The 20,585-nt window shown below is 39.0% G+C and overlaps 1 protein-coding gene across 3 annotated transcripts in view; it reads right to left on the bottom strand.

The window, feature by feature from the left end:
- Positions 1-20,396, bottom strand: part of ccdc191 (coiled-coil domain containing 191) — a 44,870-nt gene extending 24,474 nt beyond the window's left edge. Inside the window, exons 1-8 of one of the 3 annotated variants that reach the window (XM_043700629.2) lie at positions 20,299-20,396; positions 17,963-18,001; positions 17,709-17,850; positions 11,532-11,681; positions 10,057-10,235; positions 9,524-9,747; positions 8,841-9,006; positions 76-266 (exon numbers count right to left, since the gene is read on the bottom strand). In XM_043700629.2, coding sequence (XP_043556564.2) covers positions 76-266; positions 8,841-9,006; positions 9,524-9,747; positions 10,057-10,235; positions 11,532-11,681; positions 17,709-17,850; positions 17,963-18,001; positions 20,299-20,364 — 1,157 coding nt within the window. In that variant the 5' untranslated portion in view covers positions 20,365-20,396. Of the gene's footprint in view, positions 1-75; positions 267-8,840; positions 9,007-9,523; positions 9,748-10,056; positions 10,236-11,531; positions 11,682-17,708; positions 17,851-17,962; positions 18,002-19,260; positions 19,670-19,959; positions 20,082-20,298 lie in introns of those variants that run through there. The other 2 variants (XM_043700632.2, XM_043700631.2) reach the window with 2 other exon arrangements.
- Between the last annotated feature and the right edge of the window lie 189 nt (positions 20,397-20,585).

Below are 20,585 nucleotides of genomic sequence, written 5' to 3'. Positions count from 1 at the left end.
TTCTGTGTAATCTGAAAGGAACCTCTGAGACTACAGATATCATTCCTTCAAGTATAGATTCCAAATAATACCTACCTTTTTTCCTCTCGTAGCTCCATTTCAGTACGCTGCACCTCTTGTTCCAGTTTCTTTCCCCACACTAATGTTCTCCATGCCTGGAAAGCTCGGAGCTGACTCTTCCAATCAAACAAGGCCCTGGCTTTACCCATTTTAATCCTTCGTTCCAGCACCAGTTTATACCAAACTGAAAAATGCTTCTGCAAACACTAGATTTAAACGAATAAATATGAGTGCACTGATACTTCATTTAGGTTTAAAAATAGCATAGTGTTTTCTTCAAATTAATAGGTAAGATTGAAGATTGATTCCATATTGATGTGATGTGTTGCACCTGTAGCATTTGGGAATTGGTAGACATCTGTGTGGTCCACAGAAAGCACATCTATAGTAAATTTCCTGAGCTCAAGGAATTCAAGCTCAGAATTGATGATCCACTGATTCAGCTTCTGACACTGTGATCAGTGAGAGGGAAAGTTACCAGGTCATTGTGCTACAACAGGCAGACATAGCCCTTAGGTTAGATACCAGATTTGGTACATAGTCAGGGATAGTAGAGTGTTACTGCAAGTGTGGTATGTACAGTGATTCAGAAGATAGCTATGAAGGAGCCTCTCTTGTACTTGTCCAACAAATATAACGTTCTTGTAGCTTGAGAGGTGAGCAAACTGACCACAGCACCATACTGCAAGTGAACATTCAAGGCAGTCAAAAAAAACGTAATAGATGGAAGGGACAATATATCTAGAAAGATAGATATTTTATCTGCAGACAAGAACACAAGTCCTGAAAGGTTGTGTGCCCACCTGCTTAGAGCTGAGGAAATCTCTGCAGGACTGGAGAGGAACTTGGAACGAAAGGTAAAGAATCCGGTTGTCATGATCAATGTGGATAGATGACATAGGCAGAATTAGAAGAGAAAAAAAAAAGAGGTTCTGCGAAGGACATATAAGCAACAAGCACGATGGGCGGCACGGTGGCACAGTGGCACAGTGGTTAGCACTGCTGCCTCACAGCGCCAGAGACCCGGGTTCAATTCCCGCCTCAGGTGACTCTCTGTGTGGAGTTTGCACATTCTCCCCGTGTCTGCGTGGGTTTCCTCCGGGTGCTCCGGTTTCCTCCCACAGTCCAAAGATGTGCAGGCCAGGTGAATTGGCCATGCTAAATTTCCCTTAGTGTTAGGTGAGGGGGTAGGTGTAGAGGTATGGGTCTGGGTGGTATACGCTTCGGCGGGTTGGTGTGGACTTGTAGGGCCGAAGGGCCTGTTTCCACACTGTAAGTAATCTAATCTAAAAAGTTATAAAAGCTCGGGGCGGCATGATTGCTCAGTGGTTAGCACTGCAGCCTCACAGTCCCAGAGACCCGGGTTCGATTCCAGCCTTGGTCTACTGTCTGTGTGGAATTCGCACATTCTCCAGTGTCTGTGTGGGTTTCCTCCGGGTGCTCTGGTTTCCTCCCACAGTCCAAAGATGTGCAGGTCAGGTGAACTGGCCGTGCTAAATTGCCCGTAGTGTTAGGTGCATTAGGCAGAGGGAAGTAGGTCTGGGTGGGTTACTCTTCGGAGGGCCAGTGTGGACTTGTTGGGCTGAAGGGCCTATTTCCACACTGTAGAGAATCTAATCTAAAAAAAGCAGAACCTCTAAGATAATAATCTCTAAATGACTAATTGAACCATGAGCAAGTTGAGAGAGTAAATATGATAATAGCTGAGAGAGAAATGGGTTTTGCTTCATCAGGTACTGCTACCTGTACTGGTGTAAGAGGGAACCATTGAGAAGGTCTACACCTGAAGGATCAGAGTCTTGGCAGATCAATAGAACCTGTGCTGTAGATAGTGTTTTGAGCTATGAAAGAAATTTGGGTAAGATAGAAGAGAGTGGGAGTTCTCGTAAGTGAAAGATTGGAAAGTTAATGAAAAAAGACAAAGCAGAAATGCAGGGTGGTAACGATTACCACAATATAATAAAAAAAACAGAACATTTAAAGATCAGAGACCCTCTGGGTAAAAGATAATCCTTGAATCCCCTCCAAACTTCACCTTATCAATGTATGCCCCCTAGTTATTGACCCATATACTAAGGAGAAGCTACCTTAACTATGTCCTTCAATTACTTTAGACTTCAAATCAAGTCTCCCACAACTGTCTCTGCTTTGAGGAACCAGCCCAAACCTATCCAGTTTCTCTTCAAGCTGAAATGCCTCAGCAAGGGCAACATCCTAGTAAATCGCCTCTGCACCATCTTCAGTGCTACCTCGCCCTATGTGGCAACCATATCTGCACATAATACTTCAGATGTGGCCCAACTAACACTTTTCATACATCATAACCTCCCTGCTCTTGTATTCAGTGCCTTGACTTATGAAGGCACAATTCGCATATGCCTTCTTAACAACCCTATTAGTCTGCCTGCTGCCTTCAAGGAACAAGGAATGGTGGTGGGGGTAGGGGGAATATCTCCCCCTACCCCCACCTCTGTGCCTAAAGAATGGTTATACCTGAAATGTTGACTTCTCCACCTCCTGATGCTGCCTGGCTTCCTGTGTTCTTCCAGGCATCTGCTTGTCTACTTTGGATTCCAGCATCTGCAGTTTTTTGTCTCTTCAATGGGATTACAAAGGAAGGTCCCTCTGATCCTCAGTACTTCACTATGTCCTATATTCATCATGCATTCCCTTGCCATATTAGTTCTTCTAAAATGAATCACCTCACACCTTTTAAGGATGAAACTCCATTTGCCACTGTTCTGCCTATCTGATCAGCCCATCTATGTCATCCTGTAGACTAAGCTTTTCTCTTTGCTATTTACCACACCAGCAATTTTTGTGTCAGCTGTGAACTTACTGATGAAATGTCCTACATTCGTGAGGAGGCCAGAAGATTGAGAAATTTTCAGAAACTATGAAAGCATGACTAAAAAGAGAGGGATAAATTAGAATACAAGAGAACACTAGTAAGAAATATAGAAGACATTCAGAATTTCTTCAGGTATATAAAAAGAAAAAGAATAGCTAAAATAAGCATTGGCCTCAGAGGGATTGGGGTATTAATAATGGGTAACTAGTAGTTCATATTTGTCTTCACGGTAGATGCAACATAAGTATTCTAAGTATAGTGGAAATTCAAGAGGCAAAAAGAAGGAAGGAAATCAAATAGTCATTGTGATTTAAGTATAAAGGAAACTAAAGAGGCTGGAGGCTGAATAGCCCCCTGGACCTGATGGCCTGCATTCTTAGAATTAATGGCCGCAAAGATTCATAGTGGGAATTTTGAAAAATTCCCACTATTCGGGAAAGACCTCAGTACAATAGAAAACTGCAAATTTATTCGAAAAAAGGACAGATAATGGAAACAGAAAATGATAGCTCGTTAGCTGAACATCTGTCCTCACGAATATCAATTATTAAGGAAGTAAGTGGTGGGTTATTTTAAAAAATCATAATATAATCAGGAAGATTCAATATGGTTTTCATAGAATCCCTAGTGTAGAAATAGGTTATTCGGCCCATCAAGTCCACCACAACCCTCTGAAGAGCATCCCATCCAGACCCAGATCCCTACATTATCCCTGTAGCCCTAGATTTAGCCTGGCTAAGCAATATACAGTAGCCTGCAGATCCCTGGACACTATCGGCAATTTAGCATAGGCAATCAACCGAACCTGCACATCTATGGACTGTAGGAGGAAAGCGGAGTACCCGGAGGAAACCCATTCAGACACGAGGAGAATGTGCAAACTTCACAAACAGTCGCTCAAGGCTGGAATTTAACCCGGATTGCTGGCACTGTGAGGCAGCAAGGCTCACATGTTTTATCAAAGGAAAATCACAGCTCAGAAATAAATGGGATGCAATGTCTTTGGATTTCCAAAAGATATTTGATACCAGTGCTACATAAATTTAAAAATGAAAGTGGTTAAACATGTACGGCAAGTATTAGGGAGGCAAAAAGAATGTTGGGATTGAGTAAAGGAAAATAGGGAAGTATTGCTACAACAGCACAGTATGGGGCACAATACTGGTCAACGTATTGAATGGGGAACATATTTGCATTGGAAGTAGTTCAGAGGAGTTTCAGTGAGGTGATTTCAAAGATGAGGTATTTGTTTCATCAGCATAGGAATATATCAATGGAGTTTAGAAGATTGAGATGTGGATTGAGAGTAAATATATATGATCAAGAGGGAGCTTTACAAGGTAAATATTGAAAGATTGTTTCCCCTCAAGGGGGAATCAAGAATTAGTAAACAGAATATAAAAATAAGCGATCTCCAAATTTAATGGGGAAATGAGGAAAAGTTTCTTCTGAGGTTTGTTAGTCATGGAGTCATAGAGAAGTACAGATCGGAAACAGACCCTTTGGTCCAACCCGTCCATGCCAACCAGACATCCTAACCTAATCTATTGTCATAATTTGGAGATGCTGGTGCTGGACTGGGGAGTACAAAGCCAAAAATCACACAACACCAGGTTATAGTTCAACAGGTTTAATTAGAAGCACTAGCTTTCGGAGAACTGCTCCTTCATCAACCACCTGATGTACGAGCAGCGCTCCGAAAGCTAGTGCTTCCAATTAAACCTGTTGGACTTTAACCTGGTATTATGTGATTTTTGGCTTTGTTAACCTAATCTAGTTCCATTTGCCACCACTTGGCCCATATCCCTCTCAACCTTTCCCATTCATATACCCATCCAGATGCCTTTTAAATGCTGTAATTGTACCAGCCTCCACAACTTCCTCTGGCAGCTCATTCCATACGTGCACCACCCTCTGTGTGAAAAAGTTGCTCCTTAGATCCCTTTTATATCTTTCCCCTCTCACCCTAAACCTATGCCCTCTTCTAGACTCCCCCACCCCAGGGAAAACACCTTGTCTATTTATCCTATCCATGCCGCTCATGATTTTATAAACCTCCATAAGGTCACTCCTCAGCCTCTGACGATCCAGGGAAAACAGCCCCAGCCTATTCAGCCTCTCCCCATAGCTCAAATCCTTCAACCCTGGCAACATCTTTCTAAATCTTTTCTGAACCCTTTCAGGTTTCACAACATCCTTCCGATAGGAAGGAGACCAGAATTGCACGCAATATTCCAAAAGTAGCCTAACCAATGTCCTGTACAATGGCAAAATGACCTCCCAACTCCTATACTCAATGCCCTGACCAATAAAGGCAAGTATACCACATGCCTTCATTCACTATCCTATCTACCTGCAACTGTACTTTCTCCCAAGGAACTATGAATCTGTACTCCAAGGTCTCTTTGTTCAGCAACACTACCCAGAACCTTACCATTAAGTGTATAATTCCTGCTCTGATTTGCATGTCCAAAATGCAGCACCTCACATTTATCTGAATTAAACTCCATCTGCCACTTCTCAGCCCATCGGCCCATCTGATCAAGATCCTGTTGTAATCTAAGGTAACCTTCTTCACTATCCACTCCACCTCCAATTTTGGTGTCATCTGCAAACTTACTAACTATACCTCCTATGTTCACATCCAAATCATTTTTATATATGACAAAAAGCAGTGGACCCAGCACCGATCCTTGTGGTAGTCCACCTGTCACAGGCCTGCAGTTTGAAAAGCAACCCTCCACCACCACCCTCTGTCTTCTACCTTTGAGCCAATTCTGTATCCAAATGGTGAGTTCTCCTTGTATTCCGTGAGATCTAACTTTAATCAGTCTCCCACGAGGAACCTTGTCGAACGCCTTACCGAAGTCCATATAGATCACATCTACCACTCTGCCCTCATCAATTCTCTTTGTTACTTCTTCAAAAACCTCACTCAAGTCGTGAGACTTGATTTCCCATGCACAAATCCACGTTGACTATCCCTAATCAGTCCTTGCCTTTTCAAATACATGTACATCCTGTCCCTCAGGATTCCCTCCAACTACTTCACCACCACCAATGTCAGGCTCACCAGTCTATAGTTCTCTGGCTTGTCCTTACCACCTTTCTTAAATAGTACCACCACATTATCCAACCTCCAGTCTTCCAGCATCTCACCTGTGACTATCAATGATACAAATATCTCAGCAAGAGGCCCAGCAATCGCTTCCCTAGATTCCCAGAGTTCTCGGGTATACCTGATCAGGTCCTGGGGATTTATCCACTTTTATGCGTTTCAAGACATCCAGCACCAATCCTCAGTAACATGAATACTTTTCAAGGTGTCAACATCAATTTCCCCACATTCTATATCTTCCATGTCCTTCTCCACAGAAAACACTGATACAAAATACTTGTTTAGTGTCTCCCCCATCTCCTGCAGCTCCACATATAGGCTGCCTTGCTGATCTTTAAGGGGCCCTATTCTCTCTCTAGTTATCCTTTTGTCCTTAATGTATTTATAAAATCTCTTTGGATTCTCCTTAACCCTACTTGCAAAGCTATCTCATGTCCCCTTTCTGCCCTCCTCATTTCCCTCTTAAGGATACTCCTAATGCCTTTATACCTCTTCTAAGGATTCAGTCAATCTCTGCTGTCTATACCTGACATATGCTTCCTTCTTTTTCTTAACCAAAACCTGAATTTCTCTAGTCATCCATCATTCCCTACACCTACCAGCTTTTCCTTTCACCCTAACAGGAATATACTGTCTCTGGACTCCCATTATCTCATTTCTGAAGGCTTCCCATTTTCCGGCGGTCCCTTTACCTGCGAACATCTACCCCCAATCAGCTTTTGAAAGTTCTTGCCTCATACCGTCAAAATTAGCCTTCCTCCAATTTAGAACTTCAACTATTAAATACAGTCTATTCTTTTCCATCACTATTTTAAATCTAATAGAATTACGAACGCTGGCCCCAAAGTGCTCCCCCCACTGACACCTCAGTCGCCTGCCTTGCCTTATTTCCCAAGAGTAGGTCAAGTTCTGCACCTTCTCTAGTAGGTACATCCAAATACTGAATCAAAAAATTTTCTTGTACACAATTTACAAATTCCTCTCCATTCTAAACCCTTAACACAGCAGTCTCAGTCTATATTTGAAAAGTTAAAATCCCCTACCATAACCACCCTATTATTCTTACAGATAAATGAAATTTCCTTAGAAATGTGTTTCTCAATTTCCTGCTAACTATTAGGGGCCATAGAGTCATACAGCACGGAAGCAGATCCTTCGGTCCAACCAGTCCATGCCGGCCACAATCCAAAACTAAATTAGTCCTCCCTGTCTGCTCCTGGCCCATATCCAGCCAAACCTTTCCTGTTCATGTACTTATCCAAATGTCTTTTAAATGTTGTAACTGTAGCTGCGTCCACCCTTCCTCAAGAAGTTCATTCTACACACACTAACCACCTGCTGTATAAACAATGTGCCCCTCATGTCTTTTTTAAATCTCTCTGCCCTCACCTTAAAAATGTGCCCCCTAGTCTTGAAATCCCCAATCCTAGGGAAAAGACAACTACCATTAACTCCATCTGTATCCCTCATGATTTTATGAACTTCTATCAGGTCGCCTCTCAACCTCCTCCATTCCAGTAAAAGAAGTCCCAGCCTTTCTTTACAACTCAAACCTTCCATACCTGGCAACAATCTGGTAAATCTCTCCTAGCCGATTTCTCTCTCTCTGATTCTCATCATTCCAAAATCACGTCAACTTCCCCCTGTCAATTTTGACTCTTAAAATAGCTATTATTTCATGTTTGTTTACTACCAGATTTATCCCCGATGTTACTGAATTAACTTCCAGGTGGTATGTGTTGTCTTTGGGATTTTCTTCTCCAGAGACCAGTGGAAGCAAGACCATTGAATAAATTCAAGGTTGAATTGCACTGACATTTGATCAAAAGGTGAGTCAGCATTATGGAGGCAGGCAGGAAAGTGTAGTTATGGCCACAATCATATCAGTCATGATCTTACTGAAGTGGAACAGATTTGAAAGCCAAATGGCCTGCTCCCAAGTCTATTTCTTAGGCATCCCTAAAACTCAACTGCCAAGCACACTTCCTGGATTGCAACTGAGCCAAGGAGATTTATTCCTTTGTTATTCTAAGTTGGTCCATCTTAGTTGGATGGCAGTTTGGCATTGATAATTGGTCATATTATTTAGGTGCATGTATGACCATATATGATCTGGACAGCAATAGGGTTGACAAGATGCTTCAGTATCTTGTGATCAAATTTTCTATCCGGGTCATTTGTTTGGGTTCAAACGTGACTGTCTGTCAGGATGAAATTTTCACACTGAGCATGAGTCCCTGCAATTTCACTCATTATTATTTTTTTATAAGCCTCCCTGAATAGCAAAAGCTGACAGCAATTGGTCCCTGAAGGGGTCTTCAGACAAATCTGACCTCACACACCCAAGTACAGTAAGAATTCTCTTGCTACTTTGGCAAGATTTACTAATGAAATAGGGCAGGATTAAATTTGAAGAATATATTGAGAATTACGTTACCATCCTTTAACAGTGAGAATAAGAAAGCAAGATAACAGGTAGAATACCTCATACAGTAACTGAATACTCTATGAGGTATTTTGGTTTATCACTAAGTCTGTTGTGTCAAGATTGTTGAATTCTCACCAAACTGAGTTTAATAATTATGAAAGATTCTTTAAATTGTACCCTCTCAGAAATAGCCTTCAGTGCTATATACTGGGTGGTCTTAACTTTGGTGATGAGCTGTTATGGAAGTATATACAGTAAAGACACTGGGTGATTACATAGACTTTACTTATCTAAAAATATTGTAGGGTTGCTAGGAATGATAATCTGGTCCTTCACCATCAGGACCATACTGTTATTTTTCTAGATTTTAGTTTTTTTCTTACCTGGAGCTGGTAAGCTTTAATCCTGGCTTCAACTTGCTGCATCACCTGAAGATGCTTGATCTTGAGACGTTCCTGGTCCTGCTGCTCCTGTAACTCCATTAGTGCTTGCTTGACCTTTTCATGAACTAAGAGTTTTTTCTTTTGTTTTTCCAGATGCACTTGTTCACTGTAAAACAAGTACCTGACTGAATTTTATGGATAACTTTGAAGAGATTCTTTGATATTTTTAATGCCAAATTGATGCATAGGTTGAATCCTTCAAAGGCTAGCAATTACTTTCCAGGTGCTGGAAAACCCCAACAAAACCTCTATGTCTAAACCTTGGCGAAAAACAATGGCATAAAAGTAGGGTTAGAGCTGATTGTAAGGTAGGTATCCATGATGTGGGACTTTTGGATTACCTGAGGAAATTATGTTTTCATGAAAATGTTGAAATGGGTTTATCCCTTAAAAATAAAAGAACGTGGAAAGACAAGGGCAAGAGGTGGAAGAAGTAAATTATCTACTTATTCTTAAATCATCTTTTGTACCTACTCCTGACATGAGCAACTTAATTTGTCAGTAAACAAGAATGATGTTTAAACAAGAATGATTATTTTTTAAAAATAGTTATTTCTTTTGTTGAATAACACAGAAGCACTACATGCGTTTGAAGTAGTTACTTTGGCTCATCAACAACTTACAGTCGTTTTGCCTCTCCTATTATACATCTCCTTTCCATCATTTCTTTCCGTAACTGCACCATTTCTTTTCTAATATGTTCTTCCTCTTTCTTGGCTTGTAAAGCTTTTCTCCTGTCTTCCTCCTGAAGCAGCTGCTGAGCTTTAGACTGAGCAAATTTCTTCATGGCTTTTTCCTGCTTCTGTTGTTCCAACTTAGCCTGTCTTTTCAGGCGACTCTCCTTCACCTTTTAATTATGGAGTGGTACAATTAGTTCCTGTGAATCTACATCACTTTAAGGATGATAACAAAAGACACACGTTATGTCGCACAGGTATTTTTTCTCTTCTAAAATCAGAAGTTAATGCAAATAATACTTAAAAGCAACCATTTCATTAAAAGCACACTCAAACAAATTCCAAACATACGCAGCAAATAAGGTGATTTATTTTAGAGCTATACCTACATTTTGGCTGTGGTTTTTAATTTTCCATGTCAAAATGTGAGTAAAATGCTGATTATAGCTACAGTACTGTTCCTAACCACTGGTACACACCTGTTGGTGCCTTGCCTCCATCTTCAACCGTGGGTCTTTGCATTTTGTCTGATGCCTTTCCTCATCTTCTCCAAGATCCTTAAGGATGCCAGACTCAACTACTTTTGTCTCTAGGAGCTGCTGTAAGAAGGTCTGTGCTGTAGTATCCTCTTTTTCCTGTTCCAAATAACTATACAATTCTACAAAGATATGTTTATCATATAAAATGAGCAATTCTTGGATGCGAGCGGCGACAAATCTCAGACTAATATGTTCGAAATACTGCCCCTAATTATGGTTAATGGCCAAGTAAGTGACTATAAAGTAGTCTCTTGTGGCTTTCAAAATTAACATCGTCAAACTGTCTTGTCTTCACTGTATTATGTTGTGTCTATTCACAAGTCATCATTTTCCCCTGCATTCTTCTAAATAGCTCTTTTGATATATATTTCAACTACTTGCAGCTAATTTTTATTATTGCTTATTCTCCTTGATCTCATCATTTTTTGTTAAATACTTAGGATGCATGTTCATTTTTAAAACATTAGTCACGTGCAACAAAATTATGCTAACAGCATTGCAAAATACGAGACACCTTTTTCATTTGTGGGCTGCACATCTATCATAGATGGCCAGATCTTTGCTTTTGACATTAAACTTTATCTCTACTGACTCGTTATTATCTGAAAGAGGCCTCTACAGCTATTTTCACTCAATGCAACAACATCCAAAATGTTGGAACTAGAAGGAAGCAACACAGACGTTTTAACATTATTTTAAAAGTTACATATATAATTGACAGATAAAATTAAAATAAATATAAATTTTACATTAAGTTTTTTTTAACAATAGAACAAAAGGTAGCAAAAAGATATAAATGTCTTCAGATTTTGTTTGAAACTGCTGTGTGAGGTAAAACATTTTTAAATTTTTTTTATTTTGATATTAGAGTTAATCTTATAGCAATATATTTGCTCCCAACCAATTATAAGGGAGTTTGCTTTGGCTCCATCATTTGCAAATTGAAAGCTTATAAACCTGCCCTGCATGGGAAAGATTGCAATTACAGTATCTGGACTGGTCAGCAGTTTGAAGGTATTTTTCAGGTATGTATGTCTTTAATTTTATTCTTGTATTTGTATTCGTTTTTTTAGTCAGGTTTCAGAATTGTATCCGAACATGAGACAGTACTTTCAGAAGAGGGTTTTTACTTGTAAAACAGTTTAGATTGTGTTCTTCTTTTGTCCCCATATCATTACCTTTCTTGTAACACTGCTGATTCTCTAGTACTGAGTTATATTATAACTGTCTTATGAGCAGACCAGTGAGAGATGAATTTGAGTTGAAGTCAATTAACAAAGAGGTCCGCAAGTATAAGCAATTTCTTGAAAGACATATTCTATACATTTGAAGGACTTGACATTTCTATTAAAATCTTGAGTGTGATTGTAAAGGTAAAGTTCAAAAATATACAAAAACAAATCTGCTGTCCTCACCTTCAAAATTCTCAGGCATTCTGGAAATCATCTCTGGTGCGTGACCGAGCTTTTCTGAATTATTGACATAGCTTTCTATTTCTTCAGTTTCTTCATATTCTAATTCTGGCCTTATCTTGGAATTCAGCCATTCACGAAGTAAATCTTGAGCTATAAAGAAAGAACTGAAAAACTGTGAAAGGCTGTTTAATCTGGCCATTTACAATATAATACACAGTATCACCAGAACCAAATAACCAGTAACTTAAATTTGCTGCAATTCAAACTCTAACTTCATTAAGTGCTCATAAATCTTACTTTAGTGAACAAAGTTTCAAACTGTAAATTTAATGTACAGATTTGTCTAATATTTTAATGATACAGTTAAATGTAAGTTGAAGATGATTTATTCATTTATCAGACTCAAAATATTTTCAAGTTGGTCATTAGGCTAATATGATGGAAGCTGACATGAATAACAGGTTTCAATTACCTTCATTTATACCGCAATAATAAATTAAAAATTGATTGGTCAAATATCTAATTTTCTGATTGTATGCATGAAGAACTCAAACTATAAGCAGCATTTCTCTACATTTAAAAAAGATTTAATTTTCAAGTCACTTCTTAGCTGTGAAGTCACTTTGCAAAGTCATGAGGATAAGAAAGATGCTATACAAATGTAAGTTATTTTGTTTTATGTCCTAAAAGCAAAGTAGACTCAAACATTATATTAATTTGAATCAGCCTAAGTAGGTTGTGAGACTGTCACAGCTCACTGGGGCAACTGTTCTCTTTCTGTGCTGTAGAATCTGTAAATCTATAAAGTTGGGAAACTCAGAGGTTTTCCCAAATTCTGTTGAGTGACACTTCAAGTTTTGATATTAGCATAGTCGTAAAATTAAGTCATGAATCACAATTATTGACTATCAACAGCATCTTGTAAAATTTGTGCTTGTTAATTTTAACTTTGATTTCGTAATGAAGACAATGATCAGGAAATTGCTTTCAGACTTATCTACTTCTCATCCAAAAAAAGTGCTATCACATACGTCATCATTCAAACAGATTTCTTCACTTAACTGGTAATTATACACAACCCACCAGAAAACATTAGGGCTTGTCCAATCCAGTACTTGTACCATTTTAACAGCTTGAAAAGTCCTAATTATTGCTGAACAAACTTTCTGGAATAGAATAAAAGCAAAATACTATGGAGGTGTTCCATAAAGTTGTCATCCAGTCTGCATTTATTCCTCTAATGCAGAAAAGATTGCATTGTAAGCATCTAATATCGTATATTAAATTGAAAGTGAGAAAGTAAATTGCAACTTCACCTGAAAGGAATGTTTGGGATCTTTGACAGTGAGGAGACAGGAAAGAAAAGGCACGTTTTACATATTCCCAATCCTCAAGCATGCCCCAGACCTTCTGGTTGCTTGCCATTTTAATTCACCACCTTGCTCTAATGCTTACATTTCTGTCCATGGAATACTGCAATGCTATTGTGAAGTTCAATGCAAGCTTGCGGAATCATCTTCCAATCAGGTACTTTCCAGCTTTCCAGATTCAACATAGATTTTGGACAATGTTCAGATCATGAACTACACAATGTGATTAGCGAAGACACTTTAAAGAGCTTTTTATTTTGTCCCCAGAAGTGTCTAAATCATTGACTACGGAGTTGTTGGTTCTTCGATTGAAAATGGAATCCAGAAAATTGTCATCAGGACTATCATGACCTGACGGAGACAGGTCTGTAACTCATTGTTAGCAATTATATCCATGAAACTCAAAGCTGATAACCGTTATCAAATAGGACTCCTGATCTATCTTATGTGAATGAAGAACAGCATATTATGGAACTGTGTAGGTACACAGTACAACATTTTTTCACAAAGTGATCCAGATGCTTGTGGCTATGTTTTACTCATTGGTTAAAAATCAAATTTATTTTTTACTTGAAGTTTCAATTGCCGTTAATTCATGTATTGGTTCCAATTTGTGTTAAGATAAAATCCTGGAAGGAATTTCTTCATTTGGGAGTAATTTAATAGATTTGTTACAGTTTCCGATTTTCAGATCCCCCACGAGAATTGTAACATTTGATACAAGTCTCATGTGATTCATATGCCATGGTGATAGTCTTTGAGAAGGGTGATGTCTATTTGAAGTCATCATAGGATAGGGTTACAGGGTTGTTCTAAATATCACTGAACCTCTCAGACAGAGTACATTTATAAGAATTTGAGAAAGATAGAGAAGGAGAGAACGAGGGTGCAATAAGAGATAGTGAGTTTCTACTGTTCACCACATATGACACAAGTAGAAATGCATACTCAGATTGAGGAGATTAAGTTTTTGAGAGTTTAAATGAAACTGAAAGACTGGTGTAGCCTTGACTGGAAAGAAGAATTTCCAAATTGTTCCACAATTAGAAAGTCAGTTTTGGATTCAGAGGTATTTGACTGGGAAAGGAAATAAAATAATCATTTTGGACTGATTTGGGAAGAACGAAGAGTTCACTTCAGGGAGAGAGAAAAGTGTAATCATGGCAAAGGGAATTTGAGCCAATGTAAAAGTGTTTTTTTATTTCAGTTTAGAGCATACATTGAAATACTGTTTAGTCAATGTTACTTTTGTTTCAGTAAACGTTCTAAAAGTGTGTATTCTTGTCTTGTGAACATCTGTTAGTCTTTCATTGGAAAGTTGCATTTCTTTTCAAAAGTTATTGGTCTTTATGGAGATTGTAGCAAACTGTAACAAACTACCAGCACCATTTATTATAAAATCTAACCCATTATCTTTATTCAATGAGCTACAGTGATCTTAGTAGTATAAACATCAAATTCCAGATTTGTGGTGCTGGCAAAATATGGCTAGACATGGTTAGGTGAAATTAGTAGCAGTATGGAAAATATGTAATTAATTAAACATTTTGGGTAATCTGTGATAGATTTTAAAAAAATTGTTGAAAAATACTTTTCAGTGTTTACAAGAATCAATTATCACATCTTGATAATAAGAAATATTGATTATGTGACCTGGTAATCCTTGACCTGGAAGCTAAATCAATAGGACAGCTGTAAACATGGAAGCCACCAGGCAGATAGACCAAGAGAAAAGAGAAGAGCTGTGGTCAACAAGTCAAGTCACAGAGCTGGATTCCTGATTACGCTGGGATATTTTCTGCTCGTTCTTTTATCTCCAATGACTGAATGCCAGAATCACATTTACCATGTAAAAATAGCTCTGGTAGGTTAATGCTATAACAACTAATGGGAGTTGAGAGTTGATGTTGGGCAGAATATTCTGGTAAGAAATATGCCATTGTGTAGAAGACTGCATGAGCAGAATCAATTTATGTAGAAGCTGCTGCCAGTGGAAATTCAGCTAAGTCTTTGGAGGAAGGAGGACTGGAATTCTGAAGAAGGATGCTCCAAGCTTGATGGAAATTGGACTCAGACAAATAAAGTGGACTGTCTGTCACATCCATGAGATCCAAACTTGCTGTTTTGCTATTCCATGTGCAACTTACAGCTCATACTATCAGTGGTTTGTTTGTAAATTTATGTTTCATTTATACTGACTCTGATATCTATTAAAGTAGGTCACTAAAAGTGAAGCTTGTTTGGTAACTGCTTCATTGCAGGTCATTCAGGAAATGTTGTTTGATTTAGTTTCCATGAAGATCTCAACATTGCAAACTTTAAGCAGGAAGAACGATCAGCATATTGGCCTCCTCTGAAGTTGCCTCTTCTAAAGTGTAAACTTCAGAATTTTGACACATTTTAAGAGATCCACAAAGGAATGAGTCAATGAATGCACCTTGAAATTTAAGTTATAAATAATGTTGTATAGTCACACCTGTTTTCTCCCTTCAGGAACTACTTCTATTCGAAGGGTAACATTGAAACTCACAAAGAAATTTCTATTTCATCAAAATCAGCAACAATAGAGTAACATTTAGTCTATAATTATTAAATTTGCATATCACAATACTAATAATTCATATTAAAGTTCCAAGCTTTTAAAATACTTGTAAAAATTTCATTATTTTAATATTTCCTGGTGATTTCATGCAGTGAAGCCACTCTCCCTCCCTACATAGTCATCAACCCCTCTCCCCAACTCTACATAACACCCTTTAAACTCACTCAGCAACCCCTCTCCTTAAATCCCACTTGTCCCCACTCACTTAGCAGACCATCTTACCAAACTCACTGTCCCCAGGCACTGTGAAGCTCCCCTCCCAAACTCCCCTTTGCCCCACTGTATGAAGCACAAGGAATACTTTCCACATGCCTTGTGAGTGCAACTTGAACAAACACAAGGAGGTCAACACTACCAGGGAAATGTAACCTGCTTGATTGATATCCCATCTAACGCCTTCAACATTCACTTCCTCTACTGTCGACACACAGCAACATCTGTGTGTATCACCTACAAAATGCACTGTAACAAGTCATAGAGTTTTTATCGTGGAAGAGGCAATTCAGCCAACTGTGTCCATGCAGGTTATCAAAAATCGATTTGTTCTAATCCCATTTTCCAGCATTGTCCTATAGCCTTGTATACTTCATTTCCTCATCTAAATACTGAAATGTCTTGAGGATTCTGACCTCTGCCACCCTCTTAGACAGCGTGTTCCAGATACCCATAATACTTTGGGTGATTCTTTTTCCCTCAAATCCCCACTAAACAACTAGACCCCTTGGTCACTGATCCCTTTACTAAGGGGAAAAGTTCCTCCTTATCTACGCCCCTCAGAAATTTGGACACCTCAATTAGAACCCCCTCAGCATTCCCTGATCTAAGGAAACAATCCCAACCTAACTAATCTCTCTTTTTAGCTGAACTGCTTCAGCTCAGGTAACATCGTGGTGAATCGCTCTCTAGTACAATCACATGCTTGCGATAGCATGACAACCAGAACTGCACACAGTACTCCAGCTGTGGCCTAACTTGTGTAATACAGATCCATTACATCTTCCTTGCTCTTGTATTCAATGCCGTGATTAATAATGACAAGTATCCCACATATTTTCTTAATCATTTTATATGCCACATCGTTTTCAAGGATCTATGGACATGCGCACAAAGGTCCACTCTTCCTGGGTTCTACCTTTCTATCAAGTCCTAGTATATTCCCTGGCCTTGCATTACCTCATTTTTCATGATTAAATTCTACTTACCCCTGTTCAGCCCATTGAAGTTTTGGGTTAAGGAATTATCAAGGCTCTTAGGAGAATGTTTCAAACACCAGACCTGGACCACATAGAAGGACAAAGACAGCAAATACATGGGAAAACCCCTTCCATTCTCCTCAATCCCACTGGACACAGCCTCCCCCAACCCACCCAGGCCTGATGAGCTCTGAAGAGAATTGGTTCTTACTCTCTATCTCATCCATTTGGAGATTTTGGTTCTGCTTTTCAATCCCTTCCCCACCACCCCTGTCCTGTTTAAGCAGCAGATGTGGTCTCCCGATAGGATAAGTGAAGCAACCAGTCCAAATCTGTTCCTATGTTGTTACGAGTAAATCATTCCCAGGCCAAGATTCTCTCCCCCAGCTTTGGCTAAATTAGAGGTGGCAACAGCCAAGGAGAAGGAGAGGTCAGGAAGAAAATTAAAAGTACAGAATTCCATTATTCCAAATGTAGGAATTCCACTTAGCGATAGAAATGCCTCATCCCCAAGAATAAAAGCACAGAATGCTAAAAATTAAGCCTTCATAACAATTAGTGCACTACTGACAATGTAGATAAAGCAAAATTATAAATAAAAAGATCTAGTCTTGCAACAATTTAATAAAGTGCAATTCATCTTAAAGATGTTTATTCTTTTCAGCAACAGACCATTCTGCGCTCTAATAGCGTTATAAGCTTGAACATTGTTAATCCAATGAAGGGCCTTTTCATAGATTTTTTGCAGCTTTGGCGACTCTTGCACTGGTCCAAACCCTCTACTTCACATCTTCAGGACATAAAATGTAGGGAAAAGGGAGCTTCAAATTGCAAGTGTGGAGTGGATTACGTAATTTTGTGATTTGATCTCAATTTTAGAAAGGCTACAAAACTCAGTAGATCCTTGAAAATTGTGGCTGTCAGAAGTAGTTTACAAAATATTTCACCTTCCATGATTTACATGTGTCATCTGAGAATGATCATAAAGTCAGAGAATCAACGGTGATCTTACCTTCAGTATAGGCATCATCATGGTCATGAAGTTGATCAATTGTCTCGATGGCCATAACATATCCATTAGCTTTTGGATTTATTTTTGACTTTTTGGAGGGAAATACTTCTGCAACAGCACATTCAGATGCTCGTTCCACTCTCTATTAAGAGGAATACATCATTCAACCAATAATATGTGCATATCATTCGTACTCATTTTAAGTCATTCATTAAAGCATATCTGACATCTTGAATTCAGCTGATCATACTCACTTCAATCCAGTTTTGTATATCATGAGGATCCATGTTTTTCTACAGATAAACATAACAGCATTATTAATATCAGTACAAAAACTTAATAAGTAACAAACTGTACAAACCGAGTGCATCTTAACACTTTTGCAATCAGCTATAGTTTATTCATGCCAAATTTTGTAAAACGTAAAACACAATTGAATAAAAGCACTAACACAAGCATGCAAATTAGGAGCAGATGTGAAGCATTCAACCCCCCTCAAGCCTGCTCAGTATATTCATGACATATCTGTTTGTGCTTTGAATTGCATATTCATATCTATTCCCAACATCCTTAGATTTTTGTTCGGTAATGGAATCAATCAATCTACTTGTGTCAATGATCCCTCCTAGAACTACATTGCTATTGAAGATGACCAACAAAGTCAAATGTTAACACATCAGAATACAGATGAGTCAGATGCAAAAAGGAACTGAATCACAAAACCAAACTTTGATCAATTTTATTTGTTGGCATGACTGTCTGGAAACTAGAAGACCCACAGCAGGTTCCATTTAATTCCCCTCTTTTAGTCGTGAACTTCCTGGCAGGCTTGAATAAAGATATTTCAACTGTGTAACTGCCCCATACTCTTTAAGTAATTCCAATCATTATTATGTTAAGAAAACTATACGTTCATGTGTATCCTCCAAGTAATAGAAATTATTCAAAGTTATATTTGAAGATTTTAGTTGTCCTTTCAAGTGTCCATTCAAAAGATGATCTGGCATCTGTGAATTAATTTCTAAAATAAAAAAAATTGGTCTTATTAACCAAAATAGTTCCAAGGTAAAGTGTGGTTTACCACTACTGTTATGAGCTGAAAATGTGTTGCTGGAAAAGCGCAGGTCAGGCAGCATCCAAGGAACAGGAGAATTGACGTTTCGGGCATAAGCCCTTCTTCAGGAATGAGGAAAGTGTGTCCAGCAGGCTAAGATAAAAGGTAGGGAGGATCTTAGCCTGCTGGACACACTTTCCTCATTCCTGAAGAAGGGCTTATGCCCAAAACGTCGATTCTCCTGTTCCTTGGCTGCTGCCTGACCTGCTGCGCTTTTCCAGCAACACATTTTCAGCTCTGATCTCCAGCATCTGCAGTCCTCACTTTCCTCACTACTGTTATGAGGCAAAACACATGCTGCAGCTTTTATTTCTAATTGAGCAAAGCTTGATTGGCATTGTCAAAAGAGGCAAGTGTCTGAGATAGTATTATGATTCTGGTATATTAGTGATTTTCTTGGTTTACAGATTTCAAAATAAGTCAGGAAATCTACATTACCATAGATTTTCTCAGAGAGAAGTGGTCCAGAATAAGATGGCTTGTGTAACTTTTCTGATAATACCTGCTCTACCTTAGTCCTTTATGTACACTAACAACATCATCTTTGGTAAACAATAGCATCATGCAGCTGAAAGTCAGGGATGTCAAAAATATTTGAAAAGAATATTAACGAGTCACTTTCATTTTGTTCCTTCTTACAAAATCTTTCTCAATACTGTACCATTTTACGATTAAGCTTTCATGCACATCGCTTTGTTACACAGCATTAGTTATCTCTATCTGCCTTATCATTTGTGATGTGCCTGGGAACTGATTTTCGTATTGTAGAAGCACTACATAAATGAACGCCTCGTGGAGTGTTATCCTGGTTGTTTATAAATAAATTTGTAATTCCATCTCCGCAAAACAGTTCATCATTTTGACATTTTCTTAAGCAATGAGCCTCGACTCCACAGCCACCTTCCTCTTCATATCGAGGCAAGGGTGAGGTGATTTCTACATTTCAGAACTAAGTCTGCTTCGAGATATCCGCATATGAGATGGGAAAGGCAATGGTGAGAAAGGGAAACAAAGGGCTTACAAAAACAGGAAGTACATTGTTGACAGGCACAGTGTGAAAATAAAAAGGGACTTGCATTCATACGATGTATTCAAACCCTCAAAATATCCGAAAACATTTTCCAGCAAATTAAATACCTTCGATTTAGACACTGCTGAAACACAATTGATGACAGATAGGTTCTGCAAACATCACTGAAATAAACGGGGGCTGTTTGTGGTTGAGGAACAAATATTGGTCAGGACACTGGGGAGAATGATACTGCATTTTTGGAGAATTGTGCCATGGGATATTTTACATCCACTTGGGACAGTGAACCTCGCAGGAAAGACCCAGAGAAAGATCGGATGAGCAGGGCCAGCAAAAGAGCAACATTAATGGCCTTGGGGCATCATTGGCTGAGAAAGGTCACTGCAGAGACAGTGCATCAATAACTGAGTTTACACTGAGTTTGTCGCTAAAAAGGGAAGGTTTACCTTCGATCCATGTTTATTGTTACTGAACCTCTTCCATCGGAAAAGCTCTGAACTTCCTCGCTCCATGACCAGCTCCTACACAAAGATGTCCGGCTGCGGACCGCGCTGAACATGCTGGGCATTGTAGTTCTTAGCGCGCAGACCCCGACCGCCATCCAACAGCGGGAACGAGACAATGACTACAATACCCGGAGAACACTGCGCTCATCCAGTGCACGCGCCGCAGGAGCTGTTATGGTACCATGGCAACCACCAACGGCTGTTTGACTGGAACCAGTCCAAAGTTA

Source organism: Chiloscyllium plagiosum, unplaced genomic scaffold (genome assembly GCF_037043375.1).
Source record: "Chiloscyllium plagiosum isolate Xiang-an unplaced genomic scaffold, Cpla_swu_hap1 HiC_scaffold_12, whole genome shotgun sequence".
NCBI classification, from domain to species: domain Eukaryota; kingdom Metazoa; phylum Chordata; class Chondrichthyes; order Orectolobiformes; family Hemiscylliidae; genus Chiloscyllium; species Chiloscyllium plagiosum.
This window is presented reverse-complemented; position numbering and strand designations above follow the sequence as displayed.